This window comes from Dermochelys coriacea, chromosome 12, assembly GCF_009764565.3.
Source record: "Dermochelys coriacea isolate rDerCor1 chromosome 12, rDerCor1.pri.v4, whole genome shotgun sequence".
Taxonomy (NCBI): domain Eukaryota; kingdom Metazoa; phylum Chordata; order Testudines; family Dermochelyidae; genus Dermochelys; species Dermochelys coriacea.
Window position 1 is genome coordinate 39886526 of NC_050079.1, and position 23301 is coordinate 39909826.

General features: G+C 53.0%; 1 protein-coding gene across 22 annotated transcripts in view; it reads right to left on the bottom strand.

Moving 5' to 3' along the window:
• CBFA2T3 (CBFA2/RUNX1 partner transcriptional co-repressor 3) overlaps window positions 1–23301 on the bottom strand; it is a 108450-nt gene that overhangs the window by 19856 nt on the left and 65293 nt on the right. For 9 of the 22 annotated variants that reach the window (XM_043495412.1, XM_038368146.2, XM_043495419.1 and 6 more), the window contains 2 exons: window positions 7477–7626; window positions 310–387 (listed from right to left, as the gene is read on the bottom strand). In XM_043495412.1, the coding sequence (XP_043351347.1) occupies window positions 310–387; window positions 7477–7626 (228 nt within the window). Of the gene's footprint in view, window positions 1–309; window positions 388–7476; window positions 7627–10289; window positions 11541–17221; window positions 17286–23301 lie in introns of those variants that run through there. The other 13 variants (XM_038368139.2, XM_038368138.2, XM_038368155.2 and 10 more) reach the window with 4 other exon arrangements.

Sequence of the window (23301 nt, forward strand, 5' to 3'; positions counted from 1 at the left end):
CTTGGGAGCTCCCTTAACGCCCTGTGCCCCTGTGCTTTGGGGAGGATGCAATATCCAGCTAAAAGCAGAGCCACCAGCTCTGCCCCAGCTTCTCCCCAAGTGCCCCCACCCTGTCTCCACCCTCCCACGGGGCAGCATACCCCATCCAACTCCTGCCTGCCACGTAGCAGAACTGCCCCGGTTCAGCCACCCATGCACCGAGCACGGGGCAGGACGTCCCTCGCACTCAGTGCAGCATTAAGGACCAGGGCGGGAGAGCTGAGGTGGGCTCTGGGTCTCTCAGTAGAGTGGATGTTTCATTTTACTTACAAAGACAGACCATCGACCATTTCAAGCAACCATGAAAACGGCCGCGAGGCAGAAACGTTGGAGGCCCAGCTTCTTGATCTGCAAGCAAAATAAAACACACGCTATCATGAGAGACCAGAGGGGGCAGCTGTCCACAGTGCTGGGCAGGGGCTGGGCTGCTTCGGCCCCCAGCTGCTTGAATTGGAGCCGCATGGTGAAAATCCAGAGGTGAGAGACTTAACGGACTTCTCCTTGGAATGGACTGTGGGTCCCGGCCTTGAAAAGGCCTGGCCATGCTTCCTAAATGGCATTGATCATCCGGGGATCTCCAAGCACTTTGCAGGGATCCATAAAGGAAGCTTCGCCACTTGCACGCGAGGTAGGTATCACAACCCTGCCTTGGGGAAACTGAGGCATGGAGAGGGGGAGCAACTGGCCCAAGTCACACAGCGAATCAGTGGCTGGGAAAAGAACCCTGCACTAGCCATTAGACAAAGTTCCCTAGATGGGGCAGAATTTTCCACTGTCCCAGTTTGGCAATTTGGGGGATAAATACTGACCTCTGAATCCAGCGTGGCCCTTAGTGTCTGACGCCCCCATGGCTGCCTCCCTGAGTCTGACACTTTTACTAACCTCCTCAGCTTCTGCCCTGTCCCATGTCTTCCTCCCCCGTGCTGCACAGAGCCCTGAAGAGTGGTAACCATTAAGTTTGCTGGTTAATAAAGTCCCCTATTTACAGGGCAAGTCTCAGTGTAGACCTGAGTCAGGCGGTTTGCTAATATTCACAGGACTAAGTGCAAAAGGGACAACTTAAAATTCTTTTGCCTTTTTGTAACCTTTATGCATGCGCAACATATACAGAGCATCATCGCCAGCCACAGTGTGTTGAGGAAAATCCTGGTGTGTTGGAGGAGGGGTCACCAGACTCCACACAGACGCACACGCACAAACCCAAGTACGAATTAAGAGGCACCACATCTGTTGCTGAGCTCAGATTAAAAGCAAAACCCATCAGATCACAGACGATCAGAATCCGATTTCTAATTAGAGAACATCTGGTTCCAAACCCAATGTTTATCCTGACTGGGAATGCAGCTCGGGGTTAATAAAAAAACAAACCAACCTGCTACCAAATGCACCTTAAAGAGATTGGGCCTTGCCTGGATTTCCTTGAGCAGAGCAGATGGAGCAGCTTTGCAGTTTGAAGGCTAAGCAGTTGTCAAAGGCGTTGGTGGGTTTGTTTTTTGGGTTTTTTTGCTCTTAGAATTTATCAGCAAGAAGCTGTTCTAGTTGGTCACGAGGCAAGGCTCTCTGCTGGGGTGGGAAGGGGAGTCTCTTACAGATCTAGACCAGCTATTTCACAGAGCAACAGCTACGCCAGCGTGGAGGATACACACACACACTCACATTAGTACAGTTCCTCGTGGGCCATTGGATCTGTCGTTTGTAGAACGGTTGTTGGCAGTGATGTAGCTGTGTTGGACCTGAAGAACAGCTCTGTGCAGCTCTAAAGCTGGTCTCTCTTCCCAGCACAAATTGGTACAGTAAAAGATATCATCTCACCCTCCCCCACTTCGTCTCGCTCATTTGCACAAGGGGGCAAATAAAGTGCGGCAAGGTGTCTGCAATCTCCTCTCCCTCCACTGCGGGCTCCATGGCTGGGCGGTGCTAGCCCCCAAAGCAGGTGGTGCTAGCCAGGAAATCCCGGGTGGCCCGGAGTGGCTGCTGGAGGATTTCCCCAGGGACTGAAAGCTCTCTCCCCTAGCAGAATGCCGTGGGACGCTCCTGCCACCCGCTTGTGAGCACAGCAAGGAAATGCCACGTGCTCCTCCCTGGGCTAGTGAGGGTGAATGAATTCGGCCTCGTAGTTTTACATTTCCAAAGTGATCGAGGCCCAGTCCCACCCCCTAACGTCCCCTCTTGTTCCCGCTGTCTGAGGGGGCTAGAGAAAGTGGCCTCCAGCCCACTGAGACCAACTTGATCTGTTTGCAAAGGGCTCCTCTGTGTCTGCCGGCACATCCCTCTGCGTCTCCTCCGTCTGTGTCTCTGGAGCAGCCCGGAGCAGGCTGTAACGTGTATATGTGACTGGCTTCTGCAGTGTGCCCCAGGACATTGCCAGACACAGCCTGCAGCTAGTGCACACCAATCCCCAGCCTTCCTGGCTTACTACACTGAGGAGGGTGGCTGCAGCAAGTGATCCGAACTCAGTAGAAAACCTCTGCCGAAAAGGGGCAGGGCAGGATTGCCAGGACTAGTCACGTCAGATGACTGATCCTGTGGAACCTGTGAATGGAAGGGGGGAAGGCGGATAGCGGGGCTGGGACAGGGGGTGGGGGGACTCAGGTGTGTTGCTGCGACACTGCACAAAGCCCTTTTTGAGCACCAGAGCCTCCCAGCTTCGTGGTTTAGCTCAGAAGCAGGAGGTCCCCTGGGAGCGTTCCTGGAGCAATTCCCTCGCCCATCAGTCACTGTCTGCGCACTCTGACACCTGCGCTCTGTCGGGGATGTGACAGAACGTGGGTCTGTGTGCAACCAGATTATGTGCCTTCTCTTTTAACACTATCCGACTATGGCACAGGAGAGATCTGGAGCACTCGAATTACTGCACTGCAATAATTAGGGCCCTGCCAAATTCACGGTCATGAAAAATGCATCCTGGACCGTGAAATCTGGTCTTCCCCCGAGAAATCTGGTCTTTTGTGTGCTTTTACCCTGTACTATACAGAGTTCACAGTGAAGACCAGCGTTTCACAAATTGGGGGCTCTGACCCAAAAGGGAATTACAGGGGGAGTCAAAGGTTATTTTAGGGGGGTCGTGGTATTATGGGTGATCCGGGTAACTACAGGCCTGTTAGTTTGACATCTGTAGTATGCAAGGTCTTGGAAAAAGTTTTGAAGGAGAAAGTAGTTAAGGACATTGAGGTCAATGGTAATTGGGACAAAATACAAAAGGTTTTACAAAAGGTAAATCGTGTCAAACCAACCTTCTGTTGCCGTCTTTGAGAAGGTAACAGATTTTTTAGACAAAGGAAACACAGTGGATCTAATTTACCTCAATTTCAGTAAGGCGTTTGATACGGTTCCACATGGGGAATTCTTAACTAAATTGGAAAAGATGGGGATCAATATGAAAATTGAAAGGTGGATAAGAAACTGATTAAAGGGGAGACTACAGTGGGTCACACTGAAAGGTAAACTGTCAGGCTGGAAGGAAGTTACTAGTGGAGTTCCTCAGGGATCGGTTTTGGAACCAATCTTATTCCATCTTTTTATTACTGACCTTGGCACAAAAAGCGGGAATGTGCTAATAAAGTTTGCGGATGACACGAAGCTGGGAGGTATTGCCAATACAGAGAAGGACCGGGATATCATACAGGAAGATCTGGATGACCTTGTAAACTGGAGTAATAGTAATAGGATGAAATTTAATAGTGAAAAGTGTGAAGTCAGGCATTTAGGGGTTAATCACAAGAATTTTTGTTATAAACTAGGCTCATCAGTTGGAAGTAACGGAGGAGGAGAAGGACCTTGGAGTATTGGTTGATCACAGGATGACTATAAGCCACTAATGTGATATGGCCGTGAAAAAAGCTAATGCGGTCTTGGGATGCATCAGGCGAGGTATTTCCAGTAGAGATAAGGAGGTGTTAGTACCGTTATACAAGGCACTGGTGAGACCTCATCTGGAATATTGAGTGCAGTTCTGGTCTCCCATGTTTAAGAAGGATGAATTCAAACTGGAACAGGTACAGAGAAGGGCTACTAGGATGATCCGAGGAATGGAAAACCTGTCTCATGAAAGGAGACTCAAAGAGCTTGGCTTGTTTAGCCTAATCATAAGAAGGCTAAGGGGAGATATGATTGCTCTCAATAAATATTTCAGAAGGATAAATACCATGGAGGGAAAAGAATTATTTAAGCTCAGTACCAATGTGGACACAAGAACAAATGGATATAAACTGGCCATCAAGAAGTTTAGACTTGAAATTAGATGAAGGTTTCTAACCATCAGAGGAGTGAAGTTCTGGAACAGCCTTCCAAGGGGAGCAGTGGGGGCAAAAGACATATCGGGTTTCAAAACTAAGCTTGATAAGTTTATGGAGGGGATGGTATGATGGGATAGGCTAATTTTGGCATTTAATTAATCTTTGACTATTAGTGGTAAAGATGCCCAGTGGCCTATGATGGGATGTTAGATGGGGTGGGATCTGAGTTACTACAGAAAATTCTTTCCTGGGTGTCTGGCTGGTGAGTCTTGCCCACATGCTCAGGGTTTAGCTGATTACCATATTTGGGGATGGGAAGGAATTTTCCTCCAGGGCAGATTGGCAGAGGCCCTGGGGGTTTTCATCTTCCTCTGCAGCATGGGGAATGGGTCACTTGCTGGAGGATTCTCTGCACCTCAAAGTCTTTAAACCACGATTTGAGGACTTCAGTAGCTCAGACCAAGGTCAGGGGTTTGTTACAGGAATGGATGGGTGAGATTCTGTGGCCTGTGTTGTGCAGGAGATCAGACTAGACGATCATAATGGTCCCTTCTGATCTTAAAGTCTATGAGCCTATGAACCTATGACCAGCCTTATTTCAATGCCTTCAGAGCTGGGGGGCCAGAGAGTGGTGGCTGTTGACCGCACGTCCAGCTCTGAAGGCTGAGCCCTTACAGCAGCAGCACAGAAGTAAGGGTAGCGGTACCACAACCCTCCCACAACAACCTTGGCTTTACCAAGAGGATCAGTATCATTATCCCCACTTTACAGATGGGAAAACTGAGTCATGGAGGGGGGAAAGTGACTTGCCCAAGGTCGCCCAGTAGACCAGTGGCAGAGCCGAGAATAGCTCCCAGGTCTCCTGCCTCACAGTCCAGTGCTCTATGCACTGTCTCCCATTACACACTATGGTGCAGTGCCATTCACACATCAAGGAACCCACATCCTGTTGTGTTACACTGGCACATCAGGGTTCCAACACATATTGTCACTGCCTGCCTGGAGATACAGACAGATCCAGGTGCTCAGATACTACATTGATAAGGGGCATGGAAGAAGTAGCTAGCTAGGAGATGTGTGGGGATCAGTAGATTGGCAGATAGATGACAGGCCATTGGGGAGCACAGAGTTAAATCCGTCCCAGGCTCAGCACCCAAGGCTGTTCCCAGCACTCCTTGCAAGCAGGAATCCAGTTCAGGTTCTTCTTTCTTCTCAGGACAGGGATGGAAGGAGGAGTCCGCCACGAACATACGGACACGGTTTGCACCGAGAGGAGCAAGCAGTTCCCACTAAAGCCAATGGGAGCTGCAAGTGCTCAGCACCATTCAGGGCTGGCCCCGTTGTTTGCACCATGTAACATTGTCAGCAGTGATGGTCACCGGTAGACCCACCTGGAACAGATCCTGATGGCTCCCCATCACTGGCAGGACAACTGCTCCTGTTGCATCCTTCCCCATGGGACCAGCTCCACACAGCCTGCCCCAATCACGCCCGTCTGTGGCTATGTGCTCTAGGGGACAGGTTTTCTCTGGGTCACTCGCCTGCCATGCTGGCCTGACGTCTAGCTTTCCATCTCCTCCTGGGAGGAGATTGTCTCAAGCCTTCGGAGTGAAGCTTAACTATGCAACAGGGAAGGCTGGCATGCGAGGGAGTGCCCCTGCGGCATGTTCTCCTGGCAGTCCCAGCGCTGTGCTGTGTGACAGCTCCATTCGTCTGAAAAGAGACGAAGGAGGCTGCAAAGTCTTAGGAGAAAGGAGGTGGATGAGATCCAAGACAACCTATCAAGGCCCCAGCCGCTCCGTGCCTGGTGATAAGAGAGGAATGAAACGGGCGACAACACTGTAGAAATTAAACTGGCGTGGGTCCCCTTATCCCACCAGAGAAAGTAGAGAACACATCAATGCCCGTAGCCTGCAACTGGCAGCCAGTGATAAGGTAATCCCGGATCCCATAGCAATGAGTTGATGGACACAGGCCATAGGGGAGCACAGGGTTAAACCAGCATCAACAGCTCATTACAGCCTGGATTTTGGCATTGCTAAGTCCAGCCCAGTGCCACAGTGACTTGGCACCAGATGGGAGTTCCCCTTTGTTCGTTGCTTTCCAGCCTGGGGTTCATGGTCCTCCCCCCGCCCCCCAGTTCTTCCTAGAGCTGCTTGACATTTTGCATCCATAATTTTTTTTGCTGCTGACAAAAATTTGGCCTTTTTTTCTAAACAAAATGTTTGGTGGGAAATTTTTGTGTCTCAGTACATTTTCAGCTTTTTTCAGCAAAAGAAGTGAGGACAACAGGGCGCTTGTTGCTTTTTTGCTTTTTGGTTGAAAAACTGATTCTCCCCGCCCCAAAAAATTACAACAAAAACCCCTCCCCAAAGGTCTTGTTTCTTCCCCAAATTTTCACAGAAAATATTCATAATTTCCCAGCTGGTCCCAGTTGTTTCTGTACTGGAGAGAGGGCTGTCTCCTGGGACGGGCGCTGGCAGTCAGGACATTGACTCGGTGGGTGACCTTGGACAAGTCACCCCCACCCCCTCCTTGTGCCTCAGTTTCCCCCTCTATGACACGGGGATAACCACACTTCCCTAGCCGCAGGGAGCACTTTGAGCATGAAGGTGCTGGGAAGGGCAGGTGCTTTGTGTCCTTTTGAGAGATGCAAATAAATGAGGAACACAAACACCCATCCCAGGGTGAGGGCAGTTACTCTCTCTCCACAGTACGGCAAACGCTGAGCCTGTGGCCTGAGGCTAATACGGCAGGGGTGCATCCCAGCTTTGAGAGCCCCAGGGGAGAGCAAGGGTGGTGGTGGAGGTCTGCCTATGGGCGTGTTCATCGAGAGCATTGGCTGCAGTGCTGGCCATGCCCCGGCCTGCCTCTGTGAGCTGGGCAATGCGCACAGCAGCACCAGCTGAGCCCTGCATGATGCCATGCGGGCACAAGCCAGGAATGCGTGGCTGGCTTCTGCAGGAGAATGTTGGGGCAGAGACGGGGGGAAGATGCTCCCTGACCTTCCCCTCCCCATGGCACTCCTGCCCGGGGTAGCCGTAACAGGGCCCATACGCTGCCCAGTGGCACAGGGCACAGAGCCCTCTCAGGGAGTACCCTTTCCAGGTGACATCTCCGTCAGCATGACAGGATCCGGCCCCAAGTCTGCTCACCGCATCCCAGCCCCTCCATCCCAGCCCTGGCTGCCCCGGCTACTCACTGGTGTTTGGCGTGAAGGAGGGGTGCCGCGTGGCTCCCTGCGTGACGGCTGGTGGTGGAGGAGGCATGTTGGGGGGTGTCGATCTGGACTGAGTCTTCACGTCGGCTGGCGAGTCAGGCATTGTGGCTGCCTTCTTCTTCTCTGCACTACCTGCAAGGGGCAGAGACGCAGAGAGAGAGAGAGAGAGACAGGTGAGTGCAGCGGATTGGGGTCGCCGGGCCACGTGGCCAGGGAGGCAGCACCAGCTAAACCCAGCCTGCTGATCCTTCCCTCACTCTGGCGCAGACCTAATGCCCACTGGAGTCAGTGGGCATCTTGCCCTTGTCTGATGGCCTTTGGGTCAGGCCCTCACAGGATGTGGCAGCCACGCAGACCTCTTTGCATTGCAGCCAATTGAAACACATGTGTTTCTCCTCTCTTCTATCCTGTTTACATCAGGGCAATTATTCCTGATTCACATCAGCGAGAGGAGGGCATGGCCCCATAGCCCATAATGCACACGGCTGTGCCACTGGAGAGGCACCACCTGGGATTGTAACGGGCACCCACTGATGAGCCCATTTCAGAGTCCCCCCGCAGCCCGGGGGAACCTCCACGTTTCCAAAACGCCAAACTGGGAACATTCATTCCAGCAAAAATGCATTTGTCCCAAAACACCGAGAACTTCACAAACGCCACCGTTCTGGGCTGTAAAACGGCCAGTATTCCTTGGCTCAGGACTACTGCAGGGAGAGGAGCTTTACGAGTTCCCACAACCCCAAAAGCTGGCGTTTCAGGGCCGGGATGGGAGCACATTTGCTCCTAACTCTGCCTGGCTCACCCCACCCATCCTTCCTGAGCAGGGCGAGACTCAGATCACGGAAGGGGCAAGGAGGACGGCTCTCCGGGGCACCCCTTCCTATTCACTGCAGCAGGGACCCAGTAGATGCAGGGCAGGAGGAGAAGTCTACAGGGGTCAGGCCTGACCGGTGCCCTTCCTGCCCCAGAGGGAAAATGCAATTTCACTCAGTGAGCAGTGAACACACTCGGGCTCCTGGGCAGACGCATTATCACCGGGTCCTGCACAGAGCCATGGAGGGCTGTGTCTTAGCTATACCCTGGTCTCGAGAGTTCAGCTTTCTTGTACCTGAGTCCCTGGCCATCCATGAGCTCAGCCTCACAGCAGCCAGGCGTGGCAGAGAGACGAAGGGCGGAGAGCTCAGAAGGAACTAGGCAGGCAGATGGCTGGGGAGAGACGGGCCCCGGGGGATGCGATTCACAAAAGCCAGCACACTAGGCGGGGAGCCGCCGACACTAGCCAAGGGAAGATGCCAGCAGGGGTTGGTGCGCAGCCCCACCGCGCTCTCAGAGGCAGGCACTGAGGTCCAGGCTGCAGGGAGGTGTCTAGCTCCGAGGACAGATCTCCCTCATAACATTTAGCTCAGTGATGAGGGTACTGATCTGGGAAGTGGGAGACCCCCCGGCTCAAGTGCCCCTCTCCCGAAGGAGGAAAAGGGATTTGCCGCCTCTCAGGTGAGTGCTCTAACCATTGAACAGTTCTGCTATGGCGCTCCCTCCGTCACTCCTGTTTGAAGCTGTAGAGCTGGGGATAAATAATGAAAGACTACATGGAACAGGGAGACTGGCTCCTGGCCTCCCCAGTCCTGGGCAGGTGCCCTAACCGCCCGATGACACAGTCACGCTGATGAGCACTGGCTCGCAAAGAGTCGTTGGGACAAGAGAATGGGCAAGCGAGCCCACCAGCACCTGCATGGCTCTGCTGCCTGGTGGTTGGCACACTTACCGGGATGGGGGGGACGCGGGAGCCAGCCCCTGCTCCAGGGGCTCATTCGTTATTTGGCTGCAGGATAACAGCTTCAAGGGGAGGGACTGGGCCAGACATCAGACTGTCCCATGCCCCAGGGTCAGGGCACTCACTCCCCGTTCAAATCCCCGTTAGGCAGAGGGAGGATTTGAACCAGCTACTCTCCCATCTCCCAGCTGAGTACCCTAAGAACCACTGGGCTAAAAGTTCCAAGGGAAGCTGTGGTCCTCCTCCTCCGGCCGCCTTGCGCAAACTCGCCGAGCCAATAGGCAGCCTCTGCGCACGCTTAGTGGAACGGGATTTTCAGGCGGGTTAGGCAACCAAAGGCCTCTCTTCCCCTGCTCCGTGGATTGCTTGGGGGCTCAGGCGGAAAATGGGCGTCTGGACAGCCCCAGGGCATGGGTCCTGAGGCAGGGCCATTGACACCCAATGACTTTAGCTGCTTCCAGGGTTTCAGCAGGTATTTTGTGCATCGTGGTGTTTCCCAAGTTGGGGCTGGGATCTAACTCCAGTGGCGCGTTCAGCCTGAGGGGACGTGCCCCTGGCACCCAGGAGGTCTGGGGTAGACCTGGGAACTGAATCCAGAGCGCCTGAGTCCCCGTGACTGGGCCTCAATCACAAGGCCATCCTCTCTCGCCCAGCCAGCCCTCTGCCACCAACATATTGTACATACGCACAGCACTGTAGGATAAACATATTCCTCCAGCCACACAACACTGGGGCATATAGCCATCTACCCACCCCGGAAATCCTGCACCATGCACACATCTTCCCGCACACATACTAATGCACAGTCCATACATCCAGGCATGTAATACGGCATCTGCACAGACACGCATGCACCTCTACTAGCACACACAACACGCTCTGTACACACGCACCCGACACACAGAGACCGCTGTAGATACATGTCACGCATGCACACAGCACGTTGTCATCTTGGCCATCATCCCTGAGAACCCATCTCTGCCATGGCACACACCGTCGGCGCAATCTCCCTGCTGGTTACCTGCCAGTTTGGAAGGAATCAGAATTCTCCCTGGGTCGCCGGCTGGAATGCCTCGTCATTTCCCAGGAATTATGTGTGGAGTTCCAGGAATCGCGCTGTCAGGCCGTGATTATTCACAGATAGTAAATTGGGCTTTAGGTTCCATGCCGCAGACAGCAGCAACCAGGGCAGTTCCACTGGTGCCTTGAGAGCATCCGTTCACACGTCATTGACCCCAAATGCTCAAAAATCCCCAGTCAAACCCCAAAACATCAGGGGATTTAAAAGACCTAATAAATATGAGGTTCCCTTTCTTAGCCTCATGGTTTCTGAGCCTTTAGCCCTCAGGACACGTTTTCTGGCTTTTCTCCAAAACCAGGAGAGGGGAAAGTTACCTTTTTTTAATAAGAGCTGAGATTGTGACATCATGCCAGGATGAGACTAGTGGGGGATTTAAGAAAACAACTTGACTCACGATAGTCACAATAACACTGCAAGTACCGGCCAAACTGCCTGAAGCCCGACGCCTTTACTGGAAATAAACCCTTCTCTGGATCATTGGGAATAAAATTCCCTGCCCCTCCCACATCTCGCTTGGCCTACAAAGCCATAACGACAGAGCTGGTGGAAAGTTTTCCAACACAATGGGTTTCCATCCTCAGAAAATGCCTGGAAATTGAAACTTTGTCGATTCTGACAAAATTTCATTATGAAAACAAAAAACAAGCGAACCGAAGCATTGCCCCATTTGACATCTCTAATGCAGAGCAGCAGTGTTGGTTTTTAACAAAGCCATTTAACATGGTGCTTGTGGACCTTGCCAAACGGAGCGTTTCCGTGGTTAGTTTTAAAATGATTTTGCATTTTGCGAGTTGTTTTGTTTTATTTGATGTTATACCAGAAGTTATAATAGACAATTAAAAAAAAAAGTTGAAAGTTGATAGCCCAAAGTGAAATGTCCCTGTTTTAAGTATCTAATGTTGAGAAGGTCAGTGGGGGTCGGGGCTCAGGTGTATTTGACAAATTCCAACTGCCAGTGCGCCCCCACCCAGCTGCCTAAAACTAGTTGTGTTTGAAGGTCAGAGATAACCTGTAACCAGGGAGTGATTAGAGAATTCCTTGTCCCTGGGATCCCTGTTACCAGGGAATATCCTTGTGATGGGGTGTTCACTTCCCCCCTCCCCGCAGTAGCCCGGAAAGGGTTAATGACACCGTTGCCAACTTTCACGTGGTAAATAAGCACCCCAACTTTCGCAATAAGCCAAAAAACAAGCAAATCCCATTTCAAAACAAGGCCAAAACAAGCCAATCCCTAAGAACCCCAAGACTCCATGTGACTAGATCCCCCTGACGTACAGTCTGGGACTGTGGTGGGTCCTCTGTGCACCCCTGACTCTCTCCCCCCTTGCCCCTTGCCCCTTCTTGCTGGGAGCTGATCAAAAAAAAGAAGAAGCTACAAGCCAAACAAGTTACAAGCCAAAAACTAGCCAATAAGCAACTCACAAGCCAATGAAGCCAAAATCAAGCCCAGTTTCTGTGGTTTTTTCGTGGGTTTGGCATGTCTGGTTAATGAGGCTTCGAAGGAGACAATGAACCTGACAGGCAACACCTGAGGGAGAACAAGGGAGGGAGGATGGAGCCCAGCTGGACAGGAGCAAGGAGGGCTAGTATAAAGCCAGGAAGAGGGCTTAGAGAGGAAAGAAGGAGAAGCTTTGGGCTCCTAGCCCTCAGGGAGGGGTGTACCAGCCAGATGGTAGAGCACGGAGTCTGATAAAGACAGAGTGGGAAATAGCAGGGATGTTTGGGATGGAGGAGACCCTGGTTGCCGATTGTAGGGTTCCCTGAACTGAGCCCTGGAGCAGAGTGAGTCGCGCTCCCCAACCAGCAGTAGAAGGGAAGATTGCCTGGGTCAGATCATCCAGTGGGACTCTGATACTCCAGAATGGGGAAAACACATAGTGACCCAGCCGGGGCGGTGGGGGGCAAGCTGTGAAAAGGGAGCCCCCTGAGCCAGGAAGAGGGATGATCCTGACCCACTGCAAATCCTGCAGCGTGAGACAGAAGGGAGTGGCCCTATTCCCCAGACGCAGCCCCAAGGAGGTGAACCCCACAACAATCCCCTGTGGAGGGCAGGGGGCTAATGCAGTGTATCACCCCACATGCCCAGAGCAGGACTGCGTGGCTGTGCACGCCATATTCCTCGAGCTGACTTTCTCAGCATCTCGACAGGGCTGCGGTTTTCCTGGAACTCAGCCATGGCACAGTTCAGAGGAGGCTTTGGAGTGGCATGGGGACATGGCTGGGCCGGAGGGGCGGGGGAGGAGGGAAAAGACGAAGCAAGTAAACAGGACAGCCGCTAAACAAGCTTAAGTGAGAGCACCTGCTACTGAGATCAGCTGCTGCCATGTCCATTTCTCTCTCTCTCTGCCGTTAGAGAGGATGCACTAGGGTTTGATGGCCTGGCACAAGTGTGGTGGCAGCTGCAGTGGTCTGTCAAAGTTCCTTGTGTCTGGCGGCTCGGCTGGAGCTCTGGTGAGAACCAAAGAAGGAAAGCGTCCCTCTTGCTAGAGGCTGACAAGCGTTTCCTAGAGGTGTCACTGCCTTTATAGGATCAGGAGAACTCGGGGGCTTATTCGCATGCAGGCACCGCTGATAAACTAATCTAATGTGCATTCTTAATCCACTGCAACTGTTGTAAGATTAATTGAACCCTACGCAAGTACATTGTCCAGGCTAAATAAAGCCTGGTCTTATCCAGAGCAAGATGTTATCGGGGCTTGCAGAGTGGCCAAAGCCGGGGCTGGGCTTAAACGTGAGGAGAACAGGGTTTTATAGACGAGCTTCCCAGGTTCTGCAGGCAAGGGGGCGTCCAGCAAGGCAAAGTGTAGCTCTTTGGTGCACAGAGCAGGCAGGTCTCTGTAGTGGGGAGGGGGCACACAATCAGGGTGCACTCGTGCCAAGCTCCTCACTTCCTCCAAGGTGCAGGAAAGCACTTAGCAGCCTCCCGAGGGAAGGGCGGCCCACAGGGAGGCTGTTCCAACAGCACCAATTAGCCTCGCTGCCCCTCTCATCCTCTGCGCGGAAGATGAGGCAAGCTGTGCCCCTGCCTTCATCAACCTGCCCTTGCCAAATGCCAGCCACCGCAGCCACATGCTGGTGTAACATCAACAGACCCCGGTCATAGGTGGGAGAGATTAATCAAGATTAATTAAGACCCCTGGAGCTTAGTGCATGAGCCTCTACCGCATAAGCTAAAAGCCAACTAGCTGGTAGCTAAGGTGTCACAGAGTCCCCGGGCGATGCTCTGGAACTGCTCCCCATGAAGCCAGTCAGGATTCTGGGGAAGTCTCCTTTCTGGGAGCAGACTGTCTGCAGGACACACAGCTCACCCGGCTTCCCCCTTCCTGGGTCTGACCTCGGGGCATTCAGCATCCTCTGCCCCTCCGTGCGCTTCCCCCAGCGAGTCCGCCCAGGCGGGGTCCTGGGGAAGCCAGAGGGTCCTGCCTCCCCACTCCGCAGTCAGATGTGACTCTCAGCCAGCCAGTAAAACAGAAGGTTTATTAGATGACAGGAACATGGTCTAACACAGAGCTTGTAGGTGCAGAGAACAGGACCCCTCAGCTGGGTCCATTTTCGGGGGCAGTGAGCCAGACAACCACGTCTGCACTTCACTCCTCGTCCCCAGCCAGCCCCAAACTGAAACTCTCTCTAGCTCCTCCTCCTCTGGGCTTTGTCCCTTTCCCAGGCCAGGAGGTCACTGGATTCCTTTGTTCTCCAACCCTTTAGCTCTCACCTTGCAGGGGGGAAGGGCCCAGGCCATCAGTGGCCAGGAAACAGGGTGTCGGCCATTCTGTGTGTCCAGACCCCTGCACACACCTGCCCTCTAGGGCTCTGCAATGATCATACACCCTTCTCCCACCCCCTAGGTACTTAAGAACTGCATAGGGGAAACTGAGGCACCCCCACAATATTCAGAGGAAACATTAAGAACAGTCCTGCTTCGTCACATAAGGCTGTAGAGCAGACTCATTCGATCTCTCTCTTTAAGTGGCCTCTAGATGGGACAGGACACCACCTCCAGGAGGTGTGTGGGTTACATTGGCACAACCTGAGATGGTGCCAGTCCTACAGCAGCAGGAGGCTGTGATTGCCAGGCCATGGTGGGCCTGTGATTCTACACCGGCATGCAAAATGGCCGCCTTCATGCAGCACAGCCTCGCATGTACAGTGCGGGCAAGATCATGCTGCGTGGAGGACACCCTCTTATTCTACAAAATGGTGCCCTGTGGGCGCATTCACAAGCCAGACGGGATCGTCCCATGGGCACAGATGGCCTGGGGCATGCAATGCGTGCCTTGTGCTCACAGATGACAAGCCACTGCTGCCATGGCAATGAGAAACAGCACCGCACTGCCAGCCCCCGCGGCAACTCATATGCTACACCAGTGCCGCTGAGCCAGAAGCATCTGAACCTTGCCCAGCCAGTGGCTGTATCATCCACTTGCCAGGCACCCAAGAGACTTGCCTCGCTAGCACAAGATGATGCGGCTCTTAGCCTTCATATGGAGCTGTTGCTCGCAGGGCTGATAGGTCCTGAGTTCTAGTCCCAGCTCAGATAATGACACCATCTGGGGCAAGTCACTTAAGATCCCTGGGTGTGACTGTGCGGAGAGGAGGGCCTTGGCCCTCTCCTGTGTGTCACAGGGACAGCCTTTGCGCTCAGTGAGCTGCCAGCACTAGCCTCTCCAGCGGGAGTGGGGAGGGCTTGGGAAGCCATGGGGCCCATGCCATGCTCCATCCAGCAGCTCCAGCCCCCCCCCAGGGAAGAAGCAGGCTCTGCCCCCTTTCCAAGGTTGGTGTAGCAGCCTGGAGCTCGCAGACCGTGACCTCTGATTCAATCCTCCTACCTATCAAACAGGGTGTGAAACTGACACCAAGAGTTTTGCCTTAAGTCCCAGGAAACAGTGTCTCATTATTTAGAGGCCAGCTTCTCAAAATCTGGGCAGATGCAGGTTGGGTAATTGCCCGTGCAAATTTACCAGTTCGTTTCACAGCAACCTGATCTACTCTGGCATCACCCAAGTGAATTAGGCACTTGAATGCCCAAGGGCTTTGGAATCCCAGCCTGTCTCACTGGAATAGCGGTACAGTTACACACGCAGTTATGTGGAACAATGCAAATAGCATTGTAACAGCAGCCCCAGCAGAGATTGGAAAGCACATGCACACAAACGCTCTTGTGCACCGGAAGATACTGGGCTAAGCACTTTTGTTTGGGAACTCGGACAAGAGCATAGCAATTGAGGTGCATGGATGCGTACATACACCAATTTATTTTTCAGGGAAATTCTTCTCCAGTTAAATCGCTGAGGATCTCTCTCAGAGCCCCAAAGTCCCTTTAGAGTTCACAGCCATGGCGGCTCCACCTTTCTCTTCCAGCACCCGAGTGATAAGACTGCTATTAATTACTTATTCGTAATCAGTTTTAGTGGGACTGCGAGAGACCAGCCAGCCCCAAGAGCACATGCAAGGGGGGGAGGGATAGCTCAGTGGTTTGAGCATTGGCCTGCTAAACCCAGGGTTGTGAGTTCAATCCTTGAGGGGGCCATTTAGGGATCTGGGGCAAAAACTGGGGGATTGGTCCTGCTTTGAGCAGGTGGTTGGACTAGATGACCTCCTGAGGTTCCTTCCAACCCTGATATTCTATGATTCTATGAAAGGCTGAGCCAGCCATTCACACCAAGCCTGCTCCCCTCACACTAACCCAAAATTTCGCTGAAGTAACTTCAAAAATGCAAACAGCTGTATACTATTCCAGGAGGTGTAATTAGCTTCCCAGACAGTGGATGCCTTGTCTGTTATAGGCCCCTCGTCTCTCCCTCCACCCCCTCTTTCAAACCTCCTCCCCCAGAGCTTTCCCCCTCCATGCTCAGGCAGGGTCAGTTTCTATGTCTGGTGAAAGCTCCCCCCAGACAAAGGGCTGCATGTTGTGGAGAGAGCTTTGGAAAGGAGCCAGTGCTGGAGCCTCAGTCTCGGGTCAGCCTCTCCTTTGCCGTCCACAGCTGAGCGCAGGCCAAGAAACACGGGCTTTGGGAGGCAGCTCCGGCTGAGGCCAAGGAGAGGGAGGTGGGACACTGGCCATGTTTACAGGCATTGCAGTGGCATTCTTGGCAGCTGAGTCCCTCACGAGCCTTAATGGATGTAGCTTCATAACCCCTGGTGAGGCAGGAAAGGGTCACTCTCCCCACGTCACAGAGGGGAAACTGAGGTGCAGCAAGATTAAACGACTCGCCAGGGTCACCCAGGGAGTCTGTGATAGAGCCAGGAATTGAACCCAGGTCCCCAAGTCCTAGATTGGTGCCTTAACCACAAGGCCAACCTTCCTCAAGAGTGTAGTATTATTTATTAGGTGTATTATGGTAGCGCTAGGGAGCCCCAGTCATGGCCCAGGACCCCTTGGTACCAGGTACTGTGCATTATTAGGTGTATTATGGTAGAGCCTAGGAGCCCCAGTCATGGCCCAGGACCCCATGGTGCCAGGTGCTGTATGTTATTAGGTATATTATGGTACTACCCAAGCCCCAGTCATGGCCCAGGACCCTGTGGTGCCAGGCGCTGTGCATTATTAGGTGTATTATGGTACAGCCTAGGGGCCCCAGTCATGGCCCAGGACCCCATGGTGCCAGGTGCTGTATGTTATTAGGTGTATTACGGTACTACCCGAGCCCCAGTCATGGCCCAGGACCCCGTGGTGCCAGGCGCTGTGCATTATTAGGTGTATTATGGTACAGCCTAGGAGCCCCAGTCATGGCCCAGGACCCCGTGGTGCCGGGTGCTGTATGTTATTAGGTGTATTACGGTACTACCCAAGCCCCAGTCATGGCCCAGGACCCCGTGGTGCCAAGTGCTGTACAAAGACCAAACACAAACAGGTCCCTACCTGAAGAACTTACTCATGTACACAGTCAGAGCCCCGGATCTCTCCCTTGTCCCAGTGCACCGCGGCCCTGTAATGTCCTGCAGGGAAACAAGGGGGGCATAGGGTAGGCACAGGCTGGCTGAAGAAAGGGGCCTAGTCACAGTATCTCCAGGCGAATGGAGCTGCCAGTGTCATTTACGCATATGCTTGGAAAGCGGAATTCAGGTCCACCATGGAGATTTCATGGAGGGTCCTGCATTCCAGCCCCATTTACCCAGTGACTGGTTCACGGGCAGGCACCCAGTCCATGGGATAGACACCCAGGCCTGGGGTAGCTCCCACAGCCGGTATTTGCTCTCCGGATCACACACCTGCTCTGGGCCTGGCCCACGGGACCAGCTGTGACATGGAAAGTGCTCAGCCAGCCCTAGCGAGCCGCCCGGACAACAGCAGAATTTTCACCCCCCGTGGAAAGCTTGGAACTCACTGTCATTCCGTGGGTTCGGAACAGGAACACATTTTTGTCGATTTCAGCAATGTTCCCAATGTTCCCAAAATCAAACACACTGGGATTTGAAAAGGGTCTGGATTTTGTTCTTGTTTTTTTCCCCCCCTTCTTTCCCTTTTGCCATGGGAAAGGCGCAGAAAAGAACAAACCTAACTGAAAACAAAGTATTTGTAGTTTGGGGTTTTGCTGGAAAAAAAAATGGAAATAAATGTAAAAGACAATTTTTTACAAACATTTCCATTGTTGGCAAAAGGTCCTTTTAAAAACTGATAAAAAATACGTTGTTTGAAAAATATTAACTGAGTCTTAACTCATGGCACGGGGCTTATCTGGAAATCACCTCGCCAGCCCTGCCTCCTGGCATATCTGCCATGACAGTCCCCGAAGACCTGCGTGTGTCAGGTGCATCCCCATGGGCTGCTGCAGTTTCAAAGTAGGGCATCTGAACTCAAAGAAGGGCTGCCGTGGGGTAATTAAATATTAGCACACACAGCCAGCAAGGAAGAACCAATCAATCAACTTCAGGGACTCATTCCTTGGGCTGTGATTGCAAACCAATGGAAAGAACCTTTTTGCCCCCACCCCCCCATCGCCTTCAGGAAATCGCCCCCAGTGCCATCGCTTCACCAGGATTAAAGGCCAGCTTAGCAAACCGCACGGAAGAGGGAAGCGTTATATAGAAATAAGCAACTGCCTGGTGCAGCACTTGTATGCAGGGTTGTAAATAAAACCAACTGGAGGCCAGGCTGGGCATTGCTGTGGCTGCCTGTGAAAAACAAACCTCTGCAAACAAGGGGCTTAGGGTAGAAATTATGACCCAGCTTTAGCCACAGCAAAGCACATGGTGCTGGGGAACTATCAGAACTGATGTGCTTGGCAGGAGCTGGAAGATAACTTTCCAGTGAGTTTCACCCCTACCTTTAAAAGTCAATCCCCTTTAATGGTGACATGGCTGCAAAATCAATTACCCCTTGTGGATCAGCTGACGTCCAACTGCTGTTCTAATGCCCCCACGGGGATGGAAACCAGCGGTTTATGCAGACAGGGCATTCAGAGCCAGGAAACGAAAGGGAGCGAGGGTTTTTGCCGCTAGTTTGGCGGTCACTCATCCAAGAGGCATGGACTTTTTCATTCAGAGAGTTACAGTGGACTCTCCCTTTCTCCCTGCCCAGAATCCTGCTATCTCCCCTGCTAGATCTCATAGAAATTCGAAGTTATTGTTGTATCCAGGGACTTGGGGATGCAAAATGACACACTCCCGGCATGCCAGGAGCCCCACCAACTTGCCTGGAGCAGACGGTAAGTGGGGCTCAGCCTGCAATGCTCAATCACACTCAGCCTTCCCCTCCGCACACTCCCGAGCCGAGCCGCACCTCCCTGTTAAAGCCAACAGCAGCTCAGGGTGACGATCCCCATGGGCTGCTCGCCTGAATCAATGGGCTACTGAGGCTGCCACGGCTGACTGCACCGCAGGCGAAAGGAGCCGAGTTCCCGGCTCACCTCTGGATGCCATGGGGCACAATGGGCTCACATGATCGCCAGGGAAGGCTCCAGCTTCTGTGGCAAATCAGGTGAGGTTGAAAGGCAGCCTTTGGTTCCAAGGGAGAGGGGGTCATCCGGGCCCCACCACTCCAGGGTCACTGGCCCAAGGGGGAGGGTAATGGATGTCTGAGAGGCAGGAGGATTTGGAGGTGACAGGCAGAGATGATGGGGGAACGGATGCAGGCTGTGCTGAAAAGGCAAACATCAGGTGGGTAACACTCCTGTAATGGCCCTCGCCTAGACTGCAAGCCAGAGACAGTGCCCTCTTCATTGGTAGGGTGGCAATCAGCTGCTTGGATAAAGCCCATGCTTAGCCCCACTCCACCTGGCTTGGCATGTTGGTTTGACCTGAAAATTGCCAGATTTCCTCCAAAGGCAAAGGAGAAAGGACCAGCTCCGCAGCTGGTGTCAACAGTGGGGTCCATTAACTGCAGTTGAGTTCTGCTGATTGACCCCAGTGGTGGATCTGGCCTGAGAAGCTTGAAGAACGTCAGTCAGACCACCTTCAGTCCCAGGCCATGGAAAAGGGATTTGGATTTACAGCTTGGACTTTCATCTTATGATGCTCAGTCCCCCAGTGGCTCCAAAATGGCTGGTTCCTGGCCCCACCGACCCAATCCCTGGCCTGTTTTGTACCTGCTCAGATGAGCGTGTGTGTTTGTAATGCAAGTAGGGCAAGATGTCTACAGCACTTTGCTTCCTGGTGCTGAACTGCTGGAGTTCAGTGAATGATGGGCTAAGCCCGGGGGCTCTTGGCACCCTGTGTCATGGGTAAATTCAGAGCATCATTATCTCCATTTCCAGGAGGGAAACTGAGGCACAGAGTAGGGCTGGACCCAAGCACTTTGTGGGTAGGGGGCGGGAATTGGCATCCGAGGCAGAATTAGCACTCGGGAGCTCCCGTGTCCTACTCAGCTGCTTACACTACTCCCTCAACATGGGCTTCGGCTGCAATCCAACCCAGCCGCACGGATCTCCCCAACATGGCGTCGGGCGGATTATCCGTTCGGCTGTGGATGATCAATGAGCTATTTCTGGTGGGCTGGGGAAACATTAGGAGACTGGGTTTGTGCTGCCTGCTGTTGACAAGGTGACCTATTGTTGGGTTGCATTTAATATTTGCCCTGTGCCCCGATGCTGTGGAGATGGGCATTCCACAGGTCACCCAAAGCTCCCTCTGGAATCATCCCATCGACTAGGACGGGATTTCTCATGCACACCAGTGCGGGGAAGGGGTTTGAAACCTGGCCCTGAGTGAGCGTTCCCAAGGCTCAGCACGGAGCCTCCAGTGACAGAGACAGAAAGGGGCCATCGCTCAGCTCTGTCTTTCTTCTCCCTCCCAGGCTCTGGGATCCCCACCGCCCCTCCGCAGCTGCATAGGGTCTGTCCCGCTGGCTGATGACGCTGGGAACGTGCATCGGTCAGGACACAGAGCAGCGACGCATCAGCCAATGCACAGGGGAGCAGGACTGGGAGTAAGCAGGGGTCATTTTCACACAGTCCCTTTTCTGAGCCCAGCCACGCTATGGAGACAGTTGGTGCTGTGGGCCGGGGAGGGTAAATTAAGGCAGAGAGTAGCCTAAATGATGGGTGCAGCCAAAACAGCTGACCTTCCCTAACAGGGGAAATCAATCAGTATGTGTCAGTAAGATTCTGGGTCAAGAGGGCCCTGATTCTGTGCTTCAGGCCCTGGGACATGGGGCTCTGGTAGGAACCAGTTGCAACCCAGCCCCTTGCCACCCTGCTTTTGGAAGTGTGGAGGGGCAAGAGGGATCATGTGAAGGACTGCACCTCCTTCTGCCCGATAGCCGCATTCCTGCCCACATCAGTCCCTGGGAACCAGGCCTGACATGGAAAACTGAGCTCCACACGTTTCCTGCTTTATTTATAAATACCAGCCTGAGTGACAGCACAGAGCCAAACAGCAGCTGAGAGCCTCCCGCGGCAGATGGGAACCAACAGAAGTCCCGGCACGTCCAGGGAGCTGTCATCTGCAGAGGCTTGGGAGGTTTAAAGGAGACGTCGGGTTTGTAATGCAGGCGGGCGGGGACATCTGTGCGGGTTGAGGGGGGTGCAGCTGTGAATGCAGGTGGTATGTTAGCATGCTTGCACCTGGGTACAGTCATAGGCCAGGTGATGAGTCTCTTGTTCACACTGGAGTATCTCGCTCCTCCGCTAGTGCCACTGAAATCACTGGTGTAAGATGATAGTCGGTGGGGAAAAGGGTATTGGAATCTGTCCCTAAGTGTGCATCAGTGTGAGTGTGCAAATGTGTACATATTCTGTGAGTGTCAATCCATCTACATGTGAGCACGCATACATATAGCTAAACTGCCTGCCGCCCTAAACAGATCTCCCTGCTCTCCTTGGCTTCTACTCCAGGGAACAGACCCGTGAGGCCATTCAAGCACTCATACTTTGCCATGAATCGCTGGGCAAGCCTCCCCCCAGCGTGGGAGACCATCAGATGTGACCGAGTCCTTGTGCCAACCAGCAGCAGAGACAGGACAGCCACACACACTGATTAGCACAAGCAGCCAAATTCAGTCTGGCTAGCACCCAGCACCGCCCTAGCGCCCCCCCCACTGAAGTCGATCGGATTGCGTGGCGGGTAACTGCATGGCTCACATGTGCGTATGTTCGTGTGTGCACATGTACACTGCATGTACCGTGTCAGGGGATAAGTCAGCGCACGTGCCTCCATAATGGTATGCATGGCGGGACGGCTATCACGCCCTCTTCCCCCTTTCTTGACACACACGTTCTCAAGACTAGACGGTCACAATGGTTCCTTCTGGCCTTGGAATCTAGGAATTCCTCCAGAACCCACTGCACTGTGAGGGGAACAAACGTTTGTTCGTTTCCAAAGCCTTTGTGGTCAAGCGCCAAAGAATTCCAGATTTTCTTTTCAAAATAAAAACGCTGCAGGGGGCTGTATCCCTCTGCTGGAGCGCGGGCTTTCCCAGCGGAGCCGCTGGCTCTTGCAAACAGGTTGCTGATAGAACCCAGAACTCTTTATACACATTAGGATCAACCCAACACATTCAGAAGCGGCCTCTGACGCTGGATGCTGCAGTAGCTACGTCCCCTGGACTGGGCACCCTGCAATGTGGCCACCCACAGTGGATGTCTGTGAAAGTCCTTGCCCATATGCGGGCACTAAGTCATCTTGTTATGAGCCGCTGCGAGTTGCAAGGATGGCGTCTGGGTCCATTATGCCACAATCTGAACCCACAATGACAGTCTCTGTCAACCCGGTATATCTGGTACAGCAGCAGTCCCCACTGAGGCTTCTGTCTGTCTGAGCTGCCCCCACATCTGCCTGGCTGCACATTTTGCTGAGTGCTCTAAGCTAGGCACTCGGAGCGTACCCACTCACTGCGGTGGGCCCATGAGCCCTTCCAGAGCCTCCGGTTCCTGCGAAGATATCACCCCCTGGGCTGGCTGGAGTGAGACCAGCCCATCTTCAGCCACCAGAGCTAGTGGCTGCTCTGCACGTCACAAACAGGCGCACTGCACTCAATGAGTTAGCAGACATGGCCATGGGCATTCCCATTCAGTCTGAATTAAACCTAGTAACGTTCAACCCGGGGAGAGTCCAGAGAAAATTCTAATATGTGGCTGAATGGATAACAATAATCTTCACGGCATTTCAGCCATATTGCACCCCTGCTGTGCACTGGAATACAACCCAACCTCAGTTAATGAAACTCCACTTAATCAGCGTCCTGGTTAGCCACATGTTAGCTGGGAGAAGATGCCAGGCAGTAGTCCCATCTGCGTGCGCCAGGGTCTCCCAAGTTGACTGGCAACTTCACCCTTCTCCCAGAGGTCCCTCTAGAAGACCTCTAGATAAATGGTGCTGTAGTGAGCACACAGAATAGAGAGGTCACTGGCTGTGTGAGGGGATAATGTGACACACATGCCAATCCTCCAAAGGATGAATGCAGTTGCCTCTTGAAACACCTGCAATGTTTCTTTCTGATAGGTGGCTACACTAGTTGTTTCCAGCTCTGCCTTTGGTTGAGGGTCCTACGCATTCCTGCCCACATTCTCTTATTCCT